The sequence below is a fragment of the Artibeus jamaicensis genome, unplaced genomic scaffold (genome assembly GCF_021234435.1).
Source record: "Artibeus jamaicensis isolate MK-2021 breed Jamaican fruit bat unplaced genomic scaffold, CSHL_Jam_final contig_519, whole genome shotgun sequence".
NCBI classification, from domain to species: domain Eukaryota; kingdom Metazoa; phylum Chordata; class Mammalia; order Chiroptera; family Phyllostomidae; genus Artibeus; species Artibeus jamaicensis.
This window is the reverse complement of record NW_026521871.1, coordinates 22,921,533-22,943,795: the sequence shown is the minus strand read 5'-3', so window position 1 is coordinate 22,943,795 and position 22,263 is coordinate 22,921,533. Positions and strand designations below refer to the sequence as shown.

The 22,263-nt window shown below is 46.6% G+C and overlaps 1 protein-coding gene across 1 annotated transcript; it reads left to right on the top strand.

The window, feature by feature from the left end:
• The first annotated feature begins 331 nt into the window (after positions 1 to 331).
• TRIM42 (tripartite motif containing 42) lies at positions 332 to 22,046 on the top strand. Its single transcript, XM_037139274.2, has 5 exons — positions 332 to 672; positions 4,457 to 5,154; positions 8,726 to 9,549; positions 12,513 to 12,737; positions 21,960 to 22,046. Exons 1-5 carry the CDS (start codon positions 332 to 334, stop codon positions 22,044 to 22,046), a joined length of 2,175 nt encoding a protein of 724 aa, XP_036995169.2.
• The last annotated feature ends 217 nt before the right edge of the window (positions 22,047 to 22,263 follow it).

Sequence of the window (22,263 nt, the reverse complement as noted above, 5' to 3'; positions counted from 1 at the left end):
GGGGATGCTCATTGCCTTCCCAATCCTTGGAGCTGGTTCTACAGAAGATGGGGCATCCATCAGCCCACCTGCCCCTAACCCCCAGATCTCACCCTCACACCTGCCCCACATGGTGAGATATGGTGGAGAGACAGGGATTGTGACATAAGCAAATGGCCTCAGGCTGATATATGTCAATGCCAGCCCGTGAGCTTCCTAGTAGGGACACGGCCTGTGAAGGCCTCATAACAGCCAACCTCTTGCAACCTCCAAGGGCGGGGAGGAGCCCACCCCAGGAGAGCTGACAGCAGGATTCTGGGAAAGGAGGGCAGGTGACGCTAACGTTGGAGCCATGGAGTCGGCTATGTGTGTTTGCTCCCCGTGCTGCACGTGGCAGAGGTGCTGTCCTCGCTTATGCTCCTGTCTGTGCTGCAAGTTCCTCTTCACCTCCGAGCGGAACTGCACCTGCTTCCCCTGCCCCTACAAGGACGAGCGGAACTGCCAGTGCTGCCACTGCACCTGTGCCGAGAACCCCAACTGCCACTGGTGCTGCTGCTCCTGGGCCAATGACCCCAACTGTAAGTGCTGCTGCACGGCCAGCAGCAACATCAAGTGCTACTACTACGAGAGCCGCTGCTGCCGCAATGCCACCATCACGTTCCGCAAGGGCCGCCTCAGGAGCATCCGCATCTCGTAAGTGTAGGGCACCCTGTGTGGGCCACCCTGGCTCAGGACACTGGGCACACCCCCTGGCAGTGGAGTCCACAGGGCAGGTCGGTGATTCTGCCCTGAGTCCATTTCTCAGGAGGCCAAGAATTTGTAGCAATTAAGTGTGTCCTAAACAGTTCTTGACCACGAATTGACCTGAGTTCCAAATCCAAGGTCCACCACCCTGTGACTGAGCACTGTGCTCTCCTGAGTGTCACCCTCTCCCCTTGCAAGACAGTAATAGCTAGTTCCCAGTGCTGAAGGGACTCATCAGGCCTGGCCTATGTGACCCGACGGGACCCTTATTCTCTGCCCACCCTGCCAGTGAGGAAAGTGAGCCTCTTAGAGGTGAAGTTGCCCAGGTTCATACAGCCAGATGCACTCAGGATCTGAACCCAGAGTTTGTGTGCTCTCAATGTTAAATGTTCTACAACAAAAGGGAGAGAACAATGCCTGCCGTATATCAGTGGGCGTGAGGATTGATGTGTGTGCTTTGTAATGTTATGTGCCATAGAAATGTAAACTGCTCTTCCTCTTCCTCCTCGGAACTCTTGATATCTGCAACACTTACTGGAAAAGTGGCCACTTCCACAGGCCACTGTGGACCCCACCGCCTACAAAAGGGCCCCGGGCAGCTGTATGTTCCCGCCAGCCTTCTCTTTGTTCCCATCCAGCGGACACGGCCCTGAGGGTTTCAGTGACTCTTTGGGGGCATTAAGCCTCTGTAACAGCCATCAAAAATATTTCCTCTTGCTCTGACCGAACTGGTCTTTTCATGTCACACATGAGGGGACCTGGAGTAGTAGAGATGGACTTCTTAGAGAAGGAAAGATCAAAGCTCAGTGCTATTACAGGACTTGGAGAGGTAGGTTTGAAGCCTTACAAGGTCAGAAAAGCAATTCTGTCAGCAAAGACTGGGTGAATTTGGGGGACGAGTATGATCCATTTTGCAGTTAACCACTTAGTAGATGCTTAATAAACATTATTCTTTGCTCATGGACCTCTCATGGTCCTTGCATGAGTGGAGAGCCCAGGGATTCTGGCTGGAGAAGCTCTAAGGTGCAGTGTCCACACTTCTCTCTCCTCCTTGCTGCCCCATTTTCTATGCATCAGACAGGAGAGTCCCTGAGCCCATTTCAACAGATGAGGGATGGATGACATTTGTGCTCTGGGAAGATGCCTTAGGTCAATAGCTCCCAAACTTTGCTTTGTATTGGAATCACCTGGGAATATTTAAAAAATAGTGATGCCTGGCCCCCGTCCCCAGACATTTTTATTTAATTGGTCTGTAGTTCCTCCTTGGCATCAGAATTTTAAAAGCTTGCACCCCACCCCCAGCGATTCTAAAATACAGAATGGCTTGGATGACACAAGGAGGGAAGTTGAGAGACTTGCCAGGTGTTGAAGTGAGAACTCAGGTGCAAGATGAACAGACCTGGATTTGGGAGAGGGTGAAAGCCATGCAGAGGGGCAGAGGCTAGATGTCTTAGCAAGAAGGCAAGGTTGCTGGGCTAGGTGATGGTGTTGGCATGGGATTGTAGCCAGCGAATGCCCAGGCCTAGCTTGAGCCATTCAGAAGATGGTCAAAGATGCTGTTGCAAGTGTCAGGAGGTTGGCTCTGGGTACACGGAGGTTCATTTTTCCACCCAGCCTCTTTCCTGGTTTCTGAACCATGGCTGCCCCTGTTCCTCACCGCTACTTTCTGCTGAGTCTTGCTCATCTTGTCCCACTCTGGTTCATTCAGCCCTCTCCGCCTTGTTCATCTCTGTTTCTCACTACTTTTCACCTCCACCCCAGCTCTCTGAGCCATTAATACCTGTGTCTTAGCTCTGCTCTCTCTTTCTCTCTTCTCCCAACACCGCCTTTCCTCCCTTCTTTTTTCTGATTTCTCATGCTGTCTCCTTCTATTCCTGATTCTCAGAGCCCCACCTTATCAAACCAGTGAGGCCCATCCAGCCAACACATGTACAGTGGGACTGTTCCTCCATGTGACCCCTTCCAGACTCAGGCTGGGGGCTGGGAAGGCAGAGAGGGAACAAGCCTGGAGCCCAGCACCCACATCCTAAGAGATGAGCTTCCCAGGTTCATGGATCTCCACAAGGGGCTCCCTCTGTCACCACAAGGCCACTACTTCCAGTATACTTGGGTAGCACCTTCCACCATCTGGGCTCTCAGACATAGGTCTCTGGACAGGAGAGTGGGGAAGGAGACAGGGGCATATAGGGACCATGAAGGCAAAAGCAGAAGAGAACACAGTCACAAGGTTGAGATCGACACCCAAACATCATTAACATGAATAGAGCAAAAGAAATAGGAAGAGCCACAAATTCTGAACCTGGTAACACCTCCATCCTCATAGCTAATTCATTCATTTTCATAAACTACTTTTTCCCCAGTTTGCACTTAAATTGTACAAGTATGTTTTTACTTTGTCCATAGTTCTACAATATATGTAATCAGTCTCAGATATTAGACAAAACACACACACACACAAACCATGCCAGCACACACTTTTCATGGTCTTGACCACTGCATTGCTTAGCTATGGACATTAGCTAGCTAGTAGTAGAGGGTAATGATTACAGTGGCCACATTTATGGAATGCTTACTAGGTACCAACGGCTAAGCACTCATCATGGATTACCTCAGGCAGAATTTGTAAAATTCTCATGAAAGAAGTAGCATTGTGAGCCTTGACTCACAGATGAGGAAAACTGAGAATGAGGGAGGTTAAGAAACTCATCTCAAAGGTGCCACCTTTGTTGCACCTGTAAGTGATGTACCTATAGCAGTACATTCCATCATGTACAATCAAAGAGTTGAGGGCCCAGATCCTTAACTCTTTCCTGGTGAGACACCTGGGTTTCAGGCTTGGCTCAGGGACTGACCTCCTGGTGTCCTGGGAAGGACACGTTACCCATCTTCCTCAGTGTTCCATCCTTCACTAATAGTAATACTGATGCCAATACCCTCCAGGCAAAATCCACCAGGAACATGCTTGTAGTTGGACGTGATTGGATGCATTGCCTCATTACAGCAAGTGGGGACACACACATGGTTGTGTGAGGTGTCTCTTTAAGAAGGCACCAATAAGTTATTGTAGGATTTAAGTTCTTGTTAGGTGAGGATGCAGGGATAAATCTACTGTTGGGTATCTTAATAAATGTAATCTAGAAGTAGGGAGGAACAGAGGGAGCTTAAGGCTGCAGTTGGTGGAAACACAACAATCACTCTCATTAAACAGGAGAGGGGATGTTCGGCCATTTGTGTGGTGTGGACAATGTTCTTGCTCTCGTCCAGGTTCAAAGATGAAGTAGTCTTGTTTCTGCTTTGCTTCATCAGAGTCCCAGAATGGCTTTGCCTGGTGTTGCTGTTCTGTGTTATTGTTATGGTCAACAGAACACTGAGGCCAGACAGTTAGTGCCGGGCCAGTCTTGGCTGCTTTTCTCTGGCTCAGCAATAACAAGCACTTTGTTTCAGAGATTTTCAACCACCTTGCAGGTATTACATTCAATTGTAATCCTCTCAAGAAACTCCCTAATGTGTGTTCTAACTTTGTAATGAGAGTGTCATTACCTTCTCTGAGGTCACCCAGCCTAAAGATAGTGGAGGAAGGTTTAGAGCCAGGCACCCTGGTACCAAGTCCGCACTCCTGGCCATTCCACAGGCCTGCTCTCAGTGGCCCTCTGCCGCTTTCTGAGGTGGGTAAATGGAGCAAGCTCTGGAGCCTGTGTCCCGAAGCCCGACCTGTGTTTGCTTTTCCTTGCAGCTCCAAAACTGCCCTGCGCATGGGAAGCAGCGATACCCAGGTGGATGAGGTGAGGACAATGCCAACGAGCAGCCACCTCGTGGACCACCTCTCCTGCCCCATGTGCAGCCGGCTGCGCCTGCACTCGTTTATGCTGCCCTGCAACCACAGCCTGTGCGAAAAGTGCCTGCGGCGGCTGCAGAAGCACGCAGAGGTCACGGAGAACTTCTTCATCCTCATCTGCCCGGTGTGTAGCCGCTCGCACTGCATGCCCTACAGCCACAAGATGCAGCTTCCAGAGAACTACCTGCGCGGGCGCCTCACCAAGCGCTACATGCAGCAGCACGGCTACCTCAAGTGGCGCTTCGACCGCTCCACCGGGCCCATGCTCTGCCAGGTCTGCCGCAACCGCCGCATTGCCTACAAGCGCTGCATCACCTGCCGCCTCAACCTGTGCAACGAATGCCTCAAGACCTTCCACTCGGACGTGGCCATGCAGGACCACGTCTTTGTGGACACGAGCACCGAGGACCAGGACGAGAAGATCTGCATCCACCACCCGTCCAGCCGCATCATAGAGTACTGCCGCGATGACAACCAGCTGCTCTGCACCTTCTGCAAGACCGCGTTACACAATGGCCACGACACTGTCAGCCTCATTGATGCCTGCTCCGAGAGGTCCGCTGCACTCTTCAGCGTCATTGCCAAGTTCAAAGCAGGTCTGGTCCCCTCACTCCCCTCCAGAATAGCACTGAGCTAAGCTGCAAGTCATTGTCCATAACTGGTGTCCATACCTGGCAGCTACCACCAGCGAACCTTCCTGTGCCTTAGTTTTCTCATCTATAAAATGGAGATAAATAGTAGTAACTCCCTCCCTGCATGACTGTGAGGATTAAATGAGTTATTCTATGTGAGACATGCAAATAAATAAATAAATAAATAAATAAACAGTCCGACACTAACAATGTCCATAAGGATTCTACAGTCCTACTTATAACCTCCATGACTTTGGGTCCCATTTTCCCCTTTGGAAAATGAAGAGTTTGACCTGAAGTTCCCCTGAAGTTCTATGAGCCTTTCTAAGGTGTTCGGTCACTACAGTCAGATTTCTGCAGTACTTTCCCAGTGTGTAGGGGCAAAGAATTAAGTCAGTATTGAGAATTACCTCAGTTTAAAAATTTCCCTGATAAATTTTCTCCAAAGCTTACAAACAGCAAAGTGAATGAATTTGTGGTAAACCCATAACAGGGAGGTTTGGAAATGGCCCACACCATACTGGTCATGCCTGCTCAAGGTTATTTTCTATTGGCTATGTGGAACCTGGTTTTAGTTTCTGTAAGAGAAACTGACCCTAGTTTCCACAGCGGAACTCAGGACAATATTTATGGGGTTCAGCAAACCCTCCATGCACACCTGGATACATTCCCTCCATGGATAAGAGAAGTGGAGTTCCAAGGAGTAACTGGCAAAGGCAGCTAGTCAATGGCAGACCCACTCTGACCTCAACAGCAGGACTGGATTCTCTGGAGCCTCAGCATGGGGAAGGGGCTGCTGCCTGTGGTTGTTATAACAACCATAGAAAGGCTAAACGCTGAACATAGGAGAAACCTAGGATAGTTTTCTCAGGGTCCACAGCATCTAAAAGTCAGACAGTGAAGCTCAGTTCAGGGAAAGAGGGCCCAGTAACCATTCCAGAGAGCTTAGAGGTTGGGAAGGGGACAGAGGCCACCATCATGACATGTCCTTTGAGATACAGGTAAAGAATTTAGCCTGTCCATCCCTGCCAAGGAAAAAAAATTTACCCAGAGTTCAAACTTCTTAAGGACTCAATTTACTTTCTGGGGAGGTGCCATACATATGCATTTTAAACAGACCTCTAGGTAATTCAAAAGCAGGCAACCTGAGAACACTACTTGAGAGACTCCAAGGCCCCGAGAGAAGTCGTGTGTTCAAAGCTGCAGGGTCCGCCGCACTACACATCGGCACTGCCCAGGGAGCTCCACTAACCAGGACCAGTGGCTCCTGGGGGCTCAAGAGACACGCAGAACCTCGGGCTCCACTTAATTCAGGCAATATGGGAATCTGTGTTTTTAAGAGGATCCGCAGAAGATTCCCTGGATTAGTTCTAAACCTAGCTGCAAATTTCCTCACCTGAATTCCTGAGCGCCAGCCCAGGTCAATTCAAAATCTCAGCAGGTGAGGCCATGAGAAGAGGGTTTTTTAAAGTTCCCCAGGTGATTCTGGTGCTCACAGAGGGCTGAGAACCACAGCTGGAGCAATTAAAAATGTAGGCTTTGGTATGAGGCAAAAATTAGGGACAGGCCCTGGTTTCTCCCATTTACTTTCTGTGTGACACTGCACAGTCACTCAACCTCTCTGAGCCTTAGTATCCTGATCTATACATGGGAATGATCTCTTCCTCATAGAAGGATATGGGTAATACATAATAACATATGGATGTGATCCATAGTATGTATAACATATGGATCTGGTCCATATACATGTTTGATAAATAATAGCTACATTTAGGTATTTTGCCTGAAAGAAACTTTGACTTGACTTTGCTCTAAGACAGCTCTTGCAAAGTTGTCATATTTGTAAGGGACAGGAAGGTTTCTGGTCTCCTCCTTCTCCTGCTCCTGGGGCTGCCTCTTTCCCCTCATCTAGGAAATTTTTGTCTACCTCTCAGAACTTTACTGTACTTAAGCTTAACTAATCCCTTATAAGGAAATATTATTGTCCAATAAATATCCTATCCAAGTATCTTTGATGATGAGTAACTATTGAATAGTCAAAGAAATTGATGCATAAAGTGGAATTTCAGCTGTCATAATTCACAGTAGTGCTTACCTTTGGGGAGGGCAGGGGGCACTTCTCAGCCCCACTGCAACCACACCCTGACAGTTTCCTGTTAGCCTTCACCTGCATTGCCTCCTCATCCTTTCTGGGCCAGTGTGTGGGAGGAGGTGGGCAAAGAAAACGGGGACTTCAGAAAGTAGGCCAGGGAGTAACACTGCTGATGTGCACCCCAAAGACATTAGAAAACAGGACAGAAGAGCTTTCACTCAACACACATCTTTCAAGCATCTCTACACATCCTGGGCATCGTGGTAACCAAGACAACCATGGTCCCTGTCACTGGGGTCTGACAGAACTCTAAGGTTTCTCTCACTCAAATGCATACCTTTGTTAGAATGACTACCGCCCACAAAGACCCAGCTCACCATGGGCCCAGGACTATGTTAAGAACCAAGTGCAAAGAAGACTTGATCACCCCCACTCCTGAGTAAAACTGGGAGCACATTGCCGCTTATCAATTCTCAGCAAAGTTGGCCTTTTATGGACCTTATTTTGGAATAGGCCACATGTCTTCAAATCACTATCTAATGCCTAAGCCCCGTGACAAAGGTGCCCATTTTGCAGACAGAGACATGCCACATGCTCCCCTAGGGTAGTGTCCTCTCCTCTGTGCTGCAGTGTCATTGGGTTTGTGAGCGCCCTGGACCTCGGTGCCCTCTCATGTTTATATCTGTAATCCCAGTGCCTTGAGAGTCAGGTGCCATGGAACAGGTGTCCAATCAGTGTTTGTTGAATGACTAAGTGAACTTAAAATCTAAATACCATGTGAGAGGATGCAGGATGAATTGGGTTCCCCTTGAAGTGTAATAGCAGACCCTTTAGTTAAAGGAAGTTGGGGGAAGTAATGAAGGGAACCCAGCTGAACCTGAGAGAGTAGAGTCCCCAGCAAAGAAGAGGCATGTGAAAGAGTAGCCCTTCTCTCTAGAGCTGGGTTTTTGGTAAATGAGGCTTGGCAACATTTAGAAGTAGTCATCAGAAATCTCGTTCTTTCTCCTACCCCTGCAATAGCTTAGCTTTCACACAGGGAAAACCAGTCCCTTTGTGATATCACATCTTCTCAAGTCCAATTTGCTGACAAGTGCATCTGATGAAAATTAATGTCGAGGGTGGCCTTGAACTTCCAACTTCGGACCCAAGGTCACAGGAATTATTGTTACCAAATAGAAGTGTGCCAGGAAAGGAAGACTGCTATATCTGAGGGAAGTATTAGAGAAGGAGGAAGATAGGAGTATAATGAAGGAGGCCAAAATGCATTTCATAAATCATTTTATAAAATGCATTCCAGCATGGTTCAGCCCAGCTACCTGCGCCTTCCCTCCCTCTCCACCCATTTCCTTGGAGTCCAGAGTAATTTGCTCCAGTTCACTATTGTCTTTGACATGTGGCAAGAGGGCAACATTAACTGAAGTAACTAACTTGGTTGTTTTGCAGTCCGATATGAAATTGATAATGACCTAATGGAATTCAACATTTTAAAAAGCAGCTTTAAAGCTGACAAGGAGGTGAAGCGAAAAGAGATCAGAAATGGATTCCTCAAGCTGCGCAGCATTCTGCAGGAAAAAGAGAAATCGATTATGGAGCAGATTGAGAATCTGGAAGTGTCCAGGCAGAAGGAGATTGAAAAATATGTGAACGTCACAACCGTGAAAGTGAACGAAATGGATGGCCTGATCGCCTACTCCAAGGAAGCGCTGAAGGAGACAGGCCAGGTGGCTTTCCTGCAGTCTGCCAAGATCCTGGTGGAGCAGATCGAGGATGGCATCCAGAGCACCTACCGGCCCGACCCACAGCTCCGGCTGCACTCCTTGCACTGCATGCCCTTGGACTTTGCTGAGCTCTCCAGTGCTATCCATGAGCTCTTCCCCATGGGACCCAAGAAGGTTTGCTCCTCAGGGGACTCCCTGCCCTCCCCCTATCCCACACACTCCGAAATGATGATTGCCAGGAAGGTCACTTTCAGCACCCACAGCTTTGGCAATCAGCAGATATACCAGCGGAGCTCCTCCATGTTGTCCTTCAACAACATCGGGGGAGAGAGGGCCAAGGGCGGTCTAGAGGCCTGTGGGCGAGCCCAGTCCACTGCACCTGCCAAAACCACAGATGGCCTCTATACCTACTGGAGTGCAGGGCCAGAAAACCAGTCTGTGCAGACCAGCAGCAGCTTTCACAACTGGTACTCATTCAATGATGGTTCTGTGAAGACCCCGGGCCCAATTGTTATCTACCAGACTCTGGTGTACCCAAGAGCTGCCAAGGTACGAAAAAGGCCCTGGGCCATATGGGGAAGGTGAGAGGATGTGGGCTGTGAAAGGGAGGCAGGTAGTCAGAAAAGATTTCACTCACCGCTTTGACCTCTAGGGTCTGGTCACTCAAGTTGGCTCCTCTCAACTCTTTGTGGTCAGCCCATTTGAAAGGTGTACGTTCCTGAAATCTAAGTGAAACCAGAAAAGCCAGCACTCATGCTGCCTGTCACATACCAGACCCAGTAAGCAGAGACAGGGATGGAATCATTATGGGTGCTTTATTCAGATGGCCAGTGATCTGAGAAGGTGGGGTTTGTACCCTAACAGACAGTCTTACATTTCCTTCCAAGCCAGTTTTTTTTTTGTGACAGAGAACAAAGTGCAGTGAGGGGTTTTGAAATTCAGGAAAAATTAGATTAAAATACTGTAGCATTCTTGCTCTGGATGGTTAGTTGTCCCCCAGGTGTGGTCTTCAGCTGTACCCCAGGAGGTTGGCTGTTCTCCCAGGTGTGGCCAACAGTACCTGCAGTCCCTGAAACAATAGCTTTAACATATGCATTACCTACTAGACTTATTAACTATTTACTAAAAATTTCCAACTCTTGACTTCCCTATCATAAGGAGTCCAAGACCGAATTAAATCAGTGTACTAACCCCATAGTCAGGAATACATCTGAAAACCCCAAACCCACTTCAAAGGCAGTTTCCCTATTGAAAGAGAACCCAACATAAGAACCAAAATGATTTGGACAGACTTCTTGAGAAGTGTAATATTTCCCAGAGGAAGGCCTGCAATAGTAGAGAGAGCCAGAAATGGGATTAGAAATGTAGTTTTCATTATCTGTTCGCTATGATTCCTTTAAACAGCTGCCATTCCTAAAGAAAATACCCAGACTTTCCCTGATTTAGAAAGATTGGAAGGTTAATCCCCAGTGGCATTCTAATTCTTATCTCCTAAAATTCAACTTCTGGGGGGAAGTGGGGGTGGATCTCTCATGGGTCTCTGCAACTGCCATTACCTGGCTTCTGGGTCATGACCTCTTTTTGATGCCCTTGGCCTAACACAGACAAAAAACCTTTCCCTTAACATTCCTCTCAAATCCAGCTGAATCTCCAGTGAACTGCTTGTAGAATACTCTATTAAAGTTCAAGGAAGAAAAAAGATGAACATGCAACTGGATAGTTTATTTTATTTTTATTTTTTGACATGTTCCATCATTTTATTTTATTTTTAAAATTATTTTATTGTTGTTCAAATACAGTTGTCTGCATTTACCCCCTATCACATCCTCTACCCCAGCCATTCCTCCCTCCCTCCCCTGCTTCTACCCCAACTTGGTTTTGTCCATGTGCCCTGTATACTTGTTCCTAAAAACCCTTCCCCACTTCCCCCCATTATCCCCTTCCACTTCCCCTCTGGTTACTGTCAGATTATTCTTAATTTCAATGTCTCAGGTTATATTTTGCTTGCTTGTTTGTTTTGCTGATTAGATTCCACTTAAAGGTGAGATCATATGGTATTTGTCCCTTACCACCTGGCTTGTTTCACTTAGCATAATGCTCTCCAGTTCCATCCATGCTGTCACAAAGGGCAGGAGCTCCTTCTTTTTCTCTGCTGCATAGTATTCCATTGTGTAAATGTACTATCGTTTTTTTATTCACTCATTTACTGTTGAGCACTTAGGTTGCTTCCAGCTCTTAGCTATTGTAAATGTGCTGTTATGAACATCGTCTTCTCTCACCTTAGGGTTCTCTCCAGGGACATTTCTGCTTCCTGGTGGCATAGCCCATCTTTTGGCCCCATAACCGGAACATGTTCCCAGACACATCCAGCAGCCTTGAAGTCCAGCCTAGCAGTGCTTGAATATGAATATGCACTGAGGGATCTTGTTAGAATGCAGGTCCTATTTCAGTGGGTCTCAGCGGGGCCGAGATTCTGTGCTTCTAATGAACTTCCAATATTGCCATTGCTGCTGGTCTGCAGGCTACACTTTGTACCAAGGGTCTCCAAACAAGAAAATTACAGCCAGCCACAAACCAGACTTTACTTTTCCATTCTCCTGAGACATCAAAATCTATGTTTTGGAGTCTATAATTGACATTAAGAAGTATCTTATGTTACAACATAGAGCGTACCCTCCCATGGGCCTTCAGACACTGAGTCTGCAGGTGCCTTGATCTTGGACTGCCAGCCTCCAGAACTGTGAGAAAGACATGTCTGGTCTTTCTTTAAAAAAATTATACATTAATTTGATAAACACTATCACATTTAAATTTATTAAAATTTGGAATAAAGCATGCGATATCTATTTAAAATATAATTGTTATGAAATAGTTATGTGCCAGGCACAATCTGCTAATAGTTACTTGTCAATATATCTCCTCCCAAGGGTTGAGATTGCCTGCCTTGAGTGTGAACATATATTCTCTATTACTTGAATTAGTCATTTCTCCTCCCTGGGACTGTATTTTCTTGTATATAAAATAGCGGGTTGGAATATATACACTTTTCATCTTCTGCGATTCTGAAGTTCCATTTTTGGGATTTGCTAAATGTAACCTTTCTGAGCCCCAGCTGTAAAATGGGATAATAAAATCTCCTTTCCGGGGGTTGTGAAGACTAAATGAGTTAAGCGTGCCTGACACGAACTCTGATGCACGTAAGTGTTTAATAATTGGTAGTTACTTTGGTTAGTGCTGTTAGGAGGACAGTGGTCACCTCCATGAGGACTGACAGTCGCAGAACTCAGAGGACCATCTTTCTGTTCTCAAAACACATTGCAAGCACCTTGTCAGGCCCCAGCACACAGCCTTTCATCACTGCTGCACGAGGTCTAATTCAACGTCTTCAGCAGCCAGAGAGGGTGGGGTCAGCTCAACTGCCCCCCACAGATAGTCAATGACACAAATCTTTATGGGAAAGAAAGCTGAAAGGTGGGTGCTGGGACCACACCCACGTGTTCATTGCTTCATAGGTTTACTGGACGTGCCCCACAGAAGACGTGGACTCGTTTGAGATGGAATTTTATGAACTCATTACTTCCCCTCCCAACAACGTGCAGACAGAGCTCTGTGGACAAATTCGAGACATAACGCAGCAGAGTCTGGAGCTACACAATCTGACCCCGAACACCGAGTATCTGTTTAAAGTCAGAGCCGTCAATGATAATGGTCCCGGGCAGTGGAGCGACGTCTGCAAGGTACTGTGCACGTTGGTTTCAGGAGCTTTCCTTTGTCAGCTCTGGACGCAGGTCTGTTAGGATGACCAGGATTCCACAGAACCCACCGTGCATGTGACTGACCGCCTCGTCCCCGAAAGCTTGTTATCTCAGGGCCAAAGAGAGGGCTGCTGACCCTCAACTTTGCAAATGCGTCCTAAGAATTATTAGTTTAGTTTGATTCAAAGAAACATGTGCTGGGGTGTAGGGAATCAGAAGAATATAAGACATAATCCTTACCTTCAGGGAGCTCAGGGTCTAGTAAACAATATCTGTGGCATGAGAAGGACCACAAAAAAGAGTTAAGAGTTAGCCCCAGTGATGACTCAAAGCAAGAACTGGGCGCTAAGATTTAACAAATATGAAGGCAGGATGCCCAATTAAATGTGAAACTCAATCAAACAACAAATACCTTTTCTTGTGTAAGTATATCCCATGCAATATTGGGGATACAGTTATGCTAAAAAAATTTACTTGTTTATCTGCAAGCTGAAACAGATCAGGATGGACTCCAAAAAGACAGGGTGAAAGATTATTGCTGTCCTCTTTGTAATGCAAGGCTGATTCTTCTATATACCCCCAGGGGACATACAGTTGTGTGTGTGTGTGTGTGTGTGTGTGTGTGTGTGTGTGTGTGTGTGAGAGAGAGAGAGAGAGAGACAGACAGACAGACAGACAGAGAGATTTTTATTGATATTCAGGAGAAATAGAAAAAAATACCAAGATTCTTCAGAGTTATATCACTATAAAACAGTGATGGTATTCTTTGGAATCAGAATAAATTGTGCTTTAATCAGAAATTCTTTAGGGAAAAAAAGAATAAGTCCATCCATTTCAGCTTTTGAAAAAGGAGATTTACATAGATACAGAGAATATTTTGAGAGTTGCCAGAGGGGAAGAGGGTTGAGGGGCTGGAGGGATTGAGAAGGACAGATTGGTAGTTATAAAATAGTCACAGGAATATAGTCAATAATATTGTAATAACTACGTATGTTGCCAGGTGGGTACTTGAATTATCTGGAGGATCACTTTGTAAATTATATACTTGTCTAACCACTATATTGTACACATGGAACTAATATAATACTGAATATCAACTGTAGTTGAAAAATAAAAATTTTTTAAGAGGGAAATTTATGGCACACAGAGAAAGGAGTCTCATGAGGCCACTTCCAGCCAGGACATGCATCTGATCTGATACCCAAGAAAACTGGAAAATCATCACCTCTCTCCATCTCAATCTCTCTCTCTCTGTCTCTAGTGACACTCCCTTTGGTGAAATGATTGCAGGAGAGACTCTGAGGATCAGATGGGTCGCTACCTCTAGTGATACAGGGAAGCAGGAGGTAGAGTGGGCACAAGGTTGCACTGTTGCTCAGTCTCCCAGGGGCCAGCCCCCCGGGGGGCGCAGCTCTCCACTCCATCCTGATTGCCAGCTCCCAGGGTCCTGTTCTGCTTCTGGAGCCCAGGATGCACCTGCACTTCCTCCTTCCGCCCCAGGGCCAGACACTCACATGGGGAGAAAGTGGGATGGGGACATCAGCCTGGCTGCTCCTCCTGCCTTACCCTGGCCAGTGCCCCTGTCAGTCAGTTCCCCCAGAGCCCTTCTCATTGCTACTCTTCCTCCCAGAGCCTGGGACACCCACAGCTGATACCGCATTTTGCAGCATGTGCTTCTGACCATGGATGTTTCCTTCAATCTAACACCATCTGCCTTCTCACTTAAAAAAAATTTCCTCTTAAATGCCTTGCCCATGAAGAGCACACCATGCTGTCACTAATTTTTCTTCGATGTTCTCTTCTGTCCTTTTTAAATGCAGGGACGGACAGGGCTGGAAGACTGGAGTATGTTGGCTCTAAGCAGACATACTCCAGTCTTAGACACCTCTAAGCTTTGTCTTCCTCTTAAACCCTAACTCGTCGAGAACAAAATTCACATCTAATTTGTCTTTTTTTCTCCCACAGTGTTTCCCACAGACTGTGCCCATAGCAGGTTCTCAATGGTTATTGAGTGAATATGTGAGTGAAACTGTGACCAAACAAATGAATATACAAATGAACGTCAAAATTAAAGAGTGAAAAAATGAATTGGCAGATGAAATTAATAATTACAAAGTAGCAAAAGCTGCCTCAAAGCTCTTAAGTGTCTTAGCCATCAGGCAAGAATAACATTCTCCCTGAAATGGGGTTTAAGCCATTAATCTGCACTCCCTGCCTAGAAATGAAACTCATTGAGTCCCTTTGTTTTTCAATACAATTTCTAAATGAGCAAAGCACTAACTAATGGGGGGTTTTGGAAGCACCATTTCCATCGGAGTCACAGAGCTGCCACGAACGGCTCCTTCCTCCCCGTCTGCGGTTGCATTAGCATTCCAGGGCAAGCGCGGGTCTCCCTAACATTCGTCATGATTAGCATAAGTAAAGCCTTCCACAGAAAATGAATATAAGATGGTGTGTTTGAATGACATTTATAAAGTTTCACAAAAGTAATGACTTCAGCTCTTTCCTATAAAATCAAAATATTTTTCCTTTGGCATCGGTTTTGTGCAGGTGTCCCTGAAAGGTTTCATTTAAAATGATTTAACGAGGCAGCAGGATCATTTCTTCTCCAAAATGCAATGTTTCTATCATATGGACTTTTGTAAAGGAAGTGAAATAGTACTTTTCGTATGTGGTGTGGTATAGTCTGGGGCTTGTTGATTTTTTTAAGGGATTTTATTTGAAGTAGAGTACCTGAAGCATAAACATTAACTTGAACACTTTTTAGAGGTCCCATTTATTGAAGGCCAGCTCTGTGTCAGATACTGTATATTAATTGTCACTCTCGTCTCAACTATATGGTGGGTGGGGAGTTCTCTGCCTCCACTTGACAGGTGAAGAAACTGAGGCTCTTAGAGAAAACGTGTCTGGCCTCATGTACTCAAAGCAGTTGAGTGGAAAAGCCAGGTCTCATCCAAGACAGGAGCTCTGTGTTCCCCCGCAGGGCAGTCAGCCCTGGGGGTCTGGCACCCCACTCTGGGAGAATGTCATCAGAGCCAACAGTAGTGACAGCCAACTGCACTGGAAAGAGCATTGGTCTTGGGCTGGTGTACCTGGGTCCAAGCCCCAAAGCCACCAGGCTGCGAGATCTGTGAGGACAGACACTGTGTTGGCCTTACTCCTCTGTCTTGGCCTATGGCCCCCAGCTCAGAGCCTCTAACATCCAAGGTCCTGCTTGATACTTTTGAAGAAATAGAGCAATTTGTTTGTAGGCGAGTCCTATAAGCTTCGGCCGCAGTCCTCCCTCCTGCTCCTCCCCTCGTCTCCAGTGTGCCTGCCGACCACCATCCCCGTTTCTGAAAACAGTCTCCTTACCTGGATTGCCTCTCTCTGACTTCAGATTGCACCCAACTTTCAAGAAGCATCCCCCATGACAAAGGCAACTTTCTGTCTGCTCACTGATTTCCTATTGCTGCTGTGAGAAGTTAGTGGCTTAAACAACACAGGCGCACTTCTTGGACAATTCCAGAGATCAGAAATCCAAACCAGGTCTCACTGGGTAAAATCAAAGTGTCAGCATAGCTGTGTTTCTTCTGGAGGTTCTGAGAAAATTCGTATTCTTGACTTTCCCAGTTTCTAGCAACCTCTCACATTCTTTGGTGCACGGCCCCTTCCTCCATTTTCAAAGCCAGCACCATGAGGCTGTGTCCTTCTTGTGCTGCAGCCCTCCCTTTAGCCCGCCTCTGCCACTTCAGAAGACTCTTGTGGTTACATTGGACCCACCTGGTGAGTCAGGGTCCCCATCGTGAGACCAGCTGACTAACAACTTTATTCCCCTCTGCCATGTAACTTCACATATCCACATGTTCCTGGGATTGGGACATGGACATCTGTAGGGGACATTATTGTGTCTACTACAACCTGCCAGTCAGATGACCCAGGTTACAATCAGACTGGACGTAAAAATTCAGGCCCAACAATAGTCACAAACTGATACTGTTCTGGGTTCTTCCATGTAGCTCTAGAGGAAATACACCACCCCTGCCCCACCCATGCTCTGAAATTCCTGTCCTGTCTGCACCGGAGTCGCCCACAGCCCTCTGCCCCATGTCTGACATGGGCGTGGCAGGTAGTCTTGCAGGCAACCCTGAGTCTCTGCAGTGCTGCCCCTTACCGCTCACGCTACATTCCGGATGGACCTGCAGCCATTGATCGGGGCTTCCTGGCCCTGTGGGGCATCGCATGTTGCTTTTGTGAAATCCCCATTCTGGTTTGCCCTCTGTCCCTACTGCAGAGTCTCCGCCTAGGGTGAGTCACATATCTTAGGGTTTGGGGTTGGGGGACAATCTGCATGATCAGCGCTATTTCACGCTCAGAATGGCTGCCGCCAACCTGTCCCCCACCAAAGGGTCCTTTATCCTTCATGGGAATGGAACACTATTGGGATTGCCCTGCAGATGGGCTTGAGTCCTGGAGTGAGTAGAGTTTAGGCTCAAGCTAGACCTATTATTTTTAACTTAATATATAGAAGGTTGAACTAACCATACACCTCAGTTCTTGGTCCGTTATCGACACAGGCCTGTGCAAGGCCCTTTTTGTGTTTATGCATTTATTCCCTTTCCTGGGCATTCCTCCCTGGACATCCATTCTAATATGTTTTATGTGTATCTTGTTGCTTTTATATGTTCCTACATGATGTGTAATTTTTTGTGTTATTAACTTATACAAAAGTGTTGTGTTATGTATCTTGCTTTGCTTACCTCCTTTCCCCTAAACCTGTGTGTTTACAACCCATTCACGTCATTATGCACCTTTATTTACTCCCTCACTCCGGCGATTTCTAACTGGTGTGCCGCAAGAATTTTTAAAGCACGTACCGTCTGACTGTTTAGTCAGGGGCACGGACCTCTTTTCCCGTAGATTGTCAAATAAAAAAATGACAACAGCCAACACAACAATAGCCATCCAGTGTGAGTGAATTAAAACTATATGTATTTTTCGTCAGATTGGCCAAAAATATAGTTTTTGGTGTGCTGCAGAATTTTAGAATTAGTCTGTATGTGCCATGAGGTAGAAAGGTTGAAAGCCACCGCCTCACTCCAACGCTGCCTCCCCCTCTGTGGTGAACCCTGCTCACTGCACGCTACCTGTCTGTCAGCCACGGGGCACACCCAGGGGGCTTTCAGTGCTCCTGTGGTGCACAGCCTCTGTCAGACACCTCGTGGCTGGGACAGGGATGTTTGTCTGCTAGGGCTGCTGGAATCAAAACGCTACAGACTGGGAGGCTTAAGCAACAAAAACTTACTTTCAGTGCTGGAAGTTTGATACCCAAAGTCAAAGCGCTGGCAGGTCTGGTTTCTCCTGAGGCCTCTCCCCGTGTCCTCACTCAGCCTTTACTAGATGCACGTGTTCCTCTAATGTGTCTCTGTGGGCCCGTGTTCTCTTCTTGTTGGGATACTAGTCAGGGTGGATTAGGGCCCACGATAACAAGCTCCTTTTAACTTAATCATCTCTTTAAAGGCCCTGTCTCCAAATACAGTCACATTTTGGTGTATGGGGGGGCAGGACTTCAATGTATGAGCCCTGGGAGGACACACTCAGCCCTGACCAGCATCTACCACGAGAGCAATTGCTGGGCCTTGGAGTGTGCGCCTACTGGATTGTGTGCCTACTGGATTGTGACTACATGCGCGCACACTTCTGTAAAAAATGAATGAGGGCCCTTACGTTCCAAGCCCCCACCTGCCTTTGCAATGACCTGACTTCCTGCTGTTTTGCTAGCCCAACAGGTATAAAGCGCTCTTTCCGTAAAGTTTAAATCTCATTTGATGTGCTTGTGAGCTTTCAGGATGCCCACTTCTGTAGTTGGATGGCTAATGCCCTTTGCCCGTTTTGCAGCTGCATTTTTTCTAGGTGATTGGCAGGAAGTCTTTATTTAGTCTAGATGGTGATTTTAGACATTGCTAATATCTCCTGCATTCTGACATTTGTCTTTAACATTCTTCATGAAACAGCAAAAGTCTTCAATTTTGATGTGATTAAAGTCATCATTTTTTCCCTTATGGTTTGACCTTTTAAAGTTTTGCTTAAAAAGTCCTCCCATAGGTTTAGATCACAAAGATAACCCCCACATATTCTTTTATTAATTTCACAGTGTCATCTTTCAAACTTAGAACTTTAATCCATCCACATTGTTCCTTTGTAAGCTGTACTAAGTTGGGATGTACTCTTTGGGGCACCTAGTAAGCCAGTTTTCCCAGCGCCATCTTCTCTAAGCAACGTATTCTCCATTAGTACAGAATAAACGTGCCACCGTGATGTTCTATTAAATAGCCACAGATGGGCGTGCCCCTGAGTTCTCCACCATATCCCGCTGGTCTACTTGTTCCTACGTGAATCCCACACTAGTTTCCTCGTTCCTTAACCTCAGCTCTGTACTACATCTCGGTGACCTGTTAAGGTAAGTTTCTCCATTATCTTTCTTTCTTTTGTTAAGGTGTATGTAGTTAATCATAAAACTGTATTCATATAAATTTTGGAGTAAGTAAATTGAATTACAAAAAAAATTCCAGGTAGGATTTGATTAGGAAGGTATTGAGTCTCTCGATTAATCTGAAGACAGTTGATATTTCTGAAATGTCTGAATGTGTATTCAAATCATCTTCGATGTGTATGATATATCACTTTTTTCTTTGGGGAAGGTTTTTTTAATTTCTCAAATACAGTTTACATTCAATGTTATTTTGTATTATTTTCAGGTGTACAGCATAGTGGTTAGACAATCATGTACTTTACAAGGTGGTCCCCCCAATATGGAAATGGTTTAAATAATAGCTTTAGATAGAATGTGCCTTTAAAATATTCCCCTCATAAGTTACCTTGAATTCACATTTTCTTTTCTTTATTGTACTTTTCCACTGCCATTAGTCCCCTCACACTCCCCTCTCCACAGCCATCGCCACCCTGTGGTTCATGCCCATGAGTCCTTCATCCTTTTGGTTCAATCCCTTCACCCCTCCTCTCAGCCACCCCCCCCCACACCTTAGCTGTCACCCTGCTCTCTGTCTATGAGTCTGATTCTGTTTTGTGGCGGACCTGGCCAGCTGAGTCCGCCTGTTGTGGCTGACGATGGGAATGAATGCACAGGTGGCAACAATCCTGTGGAGAAGAAGGGAACAGGCACAGCTACTCTCTCAAGGGGAGAGTGTCTACGGGTGCTTCGGCCACTCCCTCAAGAGTGGAGCACCCTGACCCTTGCCTAGACAGGCTTTTATTGTTTTCCTGGGGTCTTACATGAGAGAAAGATTTATTATCTACTACATAGAATATTATTGTCTACATTTTAGGTACAATCAAGGAAATGAAAATAACATGCAGAGGGGAATGGCGATGAGCTCATTAGCTCTGTCCTTGGGAGAACTCATACAGTCTTTGGAAATCATCTTGAAGATAGACAATACACATTTGTTCTTTTAGACCAGGGTGATGGAGTTTTAGCAAGAGCAAGCCATAACAATCTGTGTGCATTTTCTAGGCCTAATTCCCACGGGAAAACTCAGTTTGAAGGTCTGGCTCCTGCCCGCCACTTCGCTTCTGTAGGTTTTCCATACAGGGCTGAGTCACATTTGACAGACCAAAACAAAATGGTCTTCTACACTGTTTTGCTTATTAGTTTAGTAGGTTCATTAGATTCCACATATGCTTGAAATCATATGGTATTGATCTTTCTGTGACTGGCTTATTTCACTTAGCATAATGTTCTCCAGGATGAGGTAAGAAGCTTTCACTCTTTTTATATTTGCTAGAACAAATCTTTATTAAAAGTTTGGTAAAATTCATTTGGAAAACTTTCTGAGCATTTTGGGCAGAAAAGGAGATGTCAACTATTATTTCAACTTCTTTTTAGTATCTCGAATTCCTGTCTCTGATTCTTCTGCACGGTTTCATCTGGCCCCCGTGTTCCTAGACACGCCTCACTGGCCACTGCCCTGCTCGCACATCACACACGGTTGTGCTCTCCAGAGACCTCGACTCTCTGTGAGGCAGAACTCAAACCCTTTCTTCTTTATGAGCAATTCCCACCCCTCACAACACATACCCCTTCCTCACTGTCCCCTGATAGCTTTGTAGTACATCCTATATTATCTCTGTGTGTTCTCTCCATTTTTACCTGGCAAGGGGCAATCCAGTGTCATGCGTGAAGCCCTGTTTTCTCTAAAACTGACAATAAATTGTGTGAAACTAGAGAACAGAATGGCAATAAGTGTCTTTTTTGGCTCTTTCCCTTTGAATGGAAGCACAAACGGTTAGACGCTGTGTGTAGAGAGACACTGTACTTTGTGCAGCCACTGCTGTTTGCCATGAAAACCACACCCCACCCGTCTGTCCCATGAGTCCTGGTCCATCGACGCAGAGCCCCTTGATCCAGTGTGCTGTCTCTCATCCCGGGATCTCAGCCTCGCTCCCTAAATGCCCCTTCAGTAGGTGTCTACTGGGACGGAAGGGGTTGTGAAGAAATCCACCACCATGAGGGTAAGCCACGGAGATCCGCACCCGGGCTGGGCAGATTGGACTGTTCCCCGGTCCAGATACCCAGTGTAATCTGCCTTTAGTAGGGATCACCGACACTTCGCCGCAATCAAAGAGAATAGGAAATGTCAAAGAGAACCAATGGCAGATTTACAAATTATGGTTCTACTCACTTTTCATCCACTTCTCTAAGAAACTTCTCTTTACTGTAACCGATGTGGGAACTACAAAGACGAAGGGCTGTCATTTCCCCACACCCTAATCACAGTGCTCACAGTCCCGCAGGAGAGTCCAGCACAGTCACTGAAATTTACAAATGGCAACAGCTGTGACAGCAGCGATTTGCGGGGGCGGGGAGGGCCCAGGGGGCTGCTCTAGGGTGCAGCCCATCTGGGGTCACAGTCCCAACACTGTCATCCACTCTCATGCACACGAGCTGCCTTAAAAAAAGCGGGACCTGGTCTGTGAAATCCCAGTCCCCCCACATGTTAGCTGTGGGACTTTAGAAAAGCTACCCAATCCTTCTGAGCCTCTGTTTCCTCTTCTATAAAATGGGATGAGGGCCACCTGCTTCACGGGGTTGCTGGGAGTTGGTGAGGTGATGTGCACAGTAGCCGGCACACAGCAGGGGCCCAGCTCCGGGCAGCTGCTGTCTCCCTCGCGGCTGGCACCATGGCTCTCTGCTTCTGATTGCAGGTGTTAACACCAGATGGGCACGGGAAGAACCGAGCCAAGTGGGGCCTGCTGAAGAATATCCAGTCTGCCCTTCAGAAGCACTTCTGAGCCCTCCCCACACAGAGCAGGCAGCAACCTCAGAGACCCGTCGCAGAGCAGACACGTGTATACACGCACATACCTTTATGTATTTTCTCATCACATTCTTCGATGAGGTTGCAGACGATGTTCCTAGGACCTCTGAGCTGTTTCTGCAGGAGTCTTCTAAGAGCTAATAAAAGGAAATGCCTGATGTCATGGCTCACTGTCTGCTCATTATTATGAA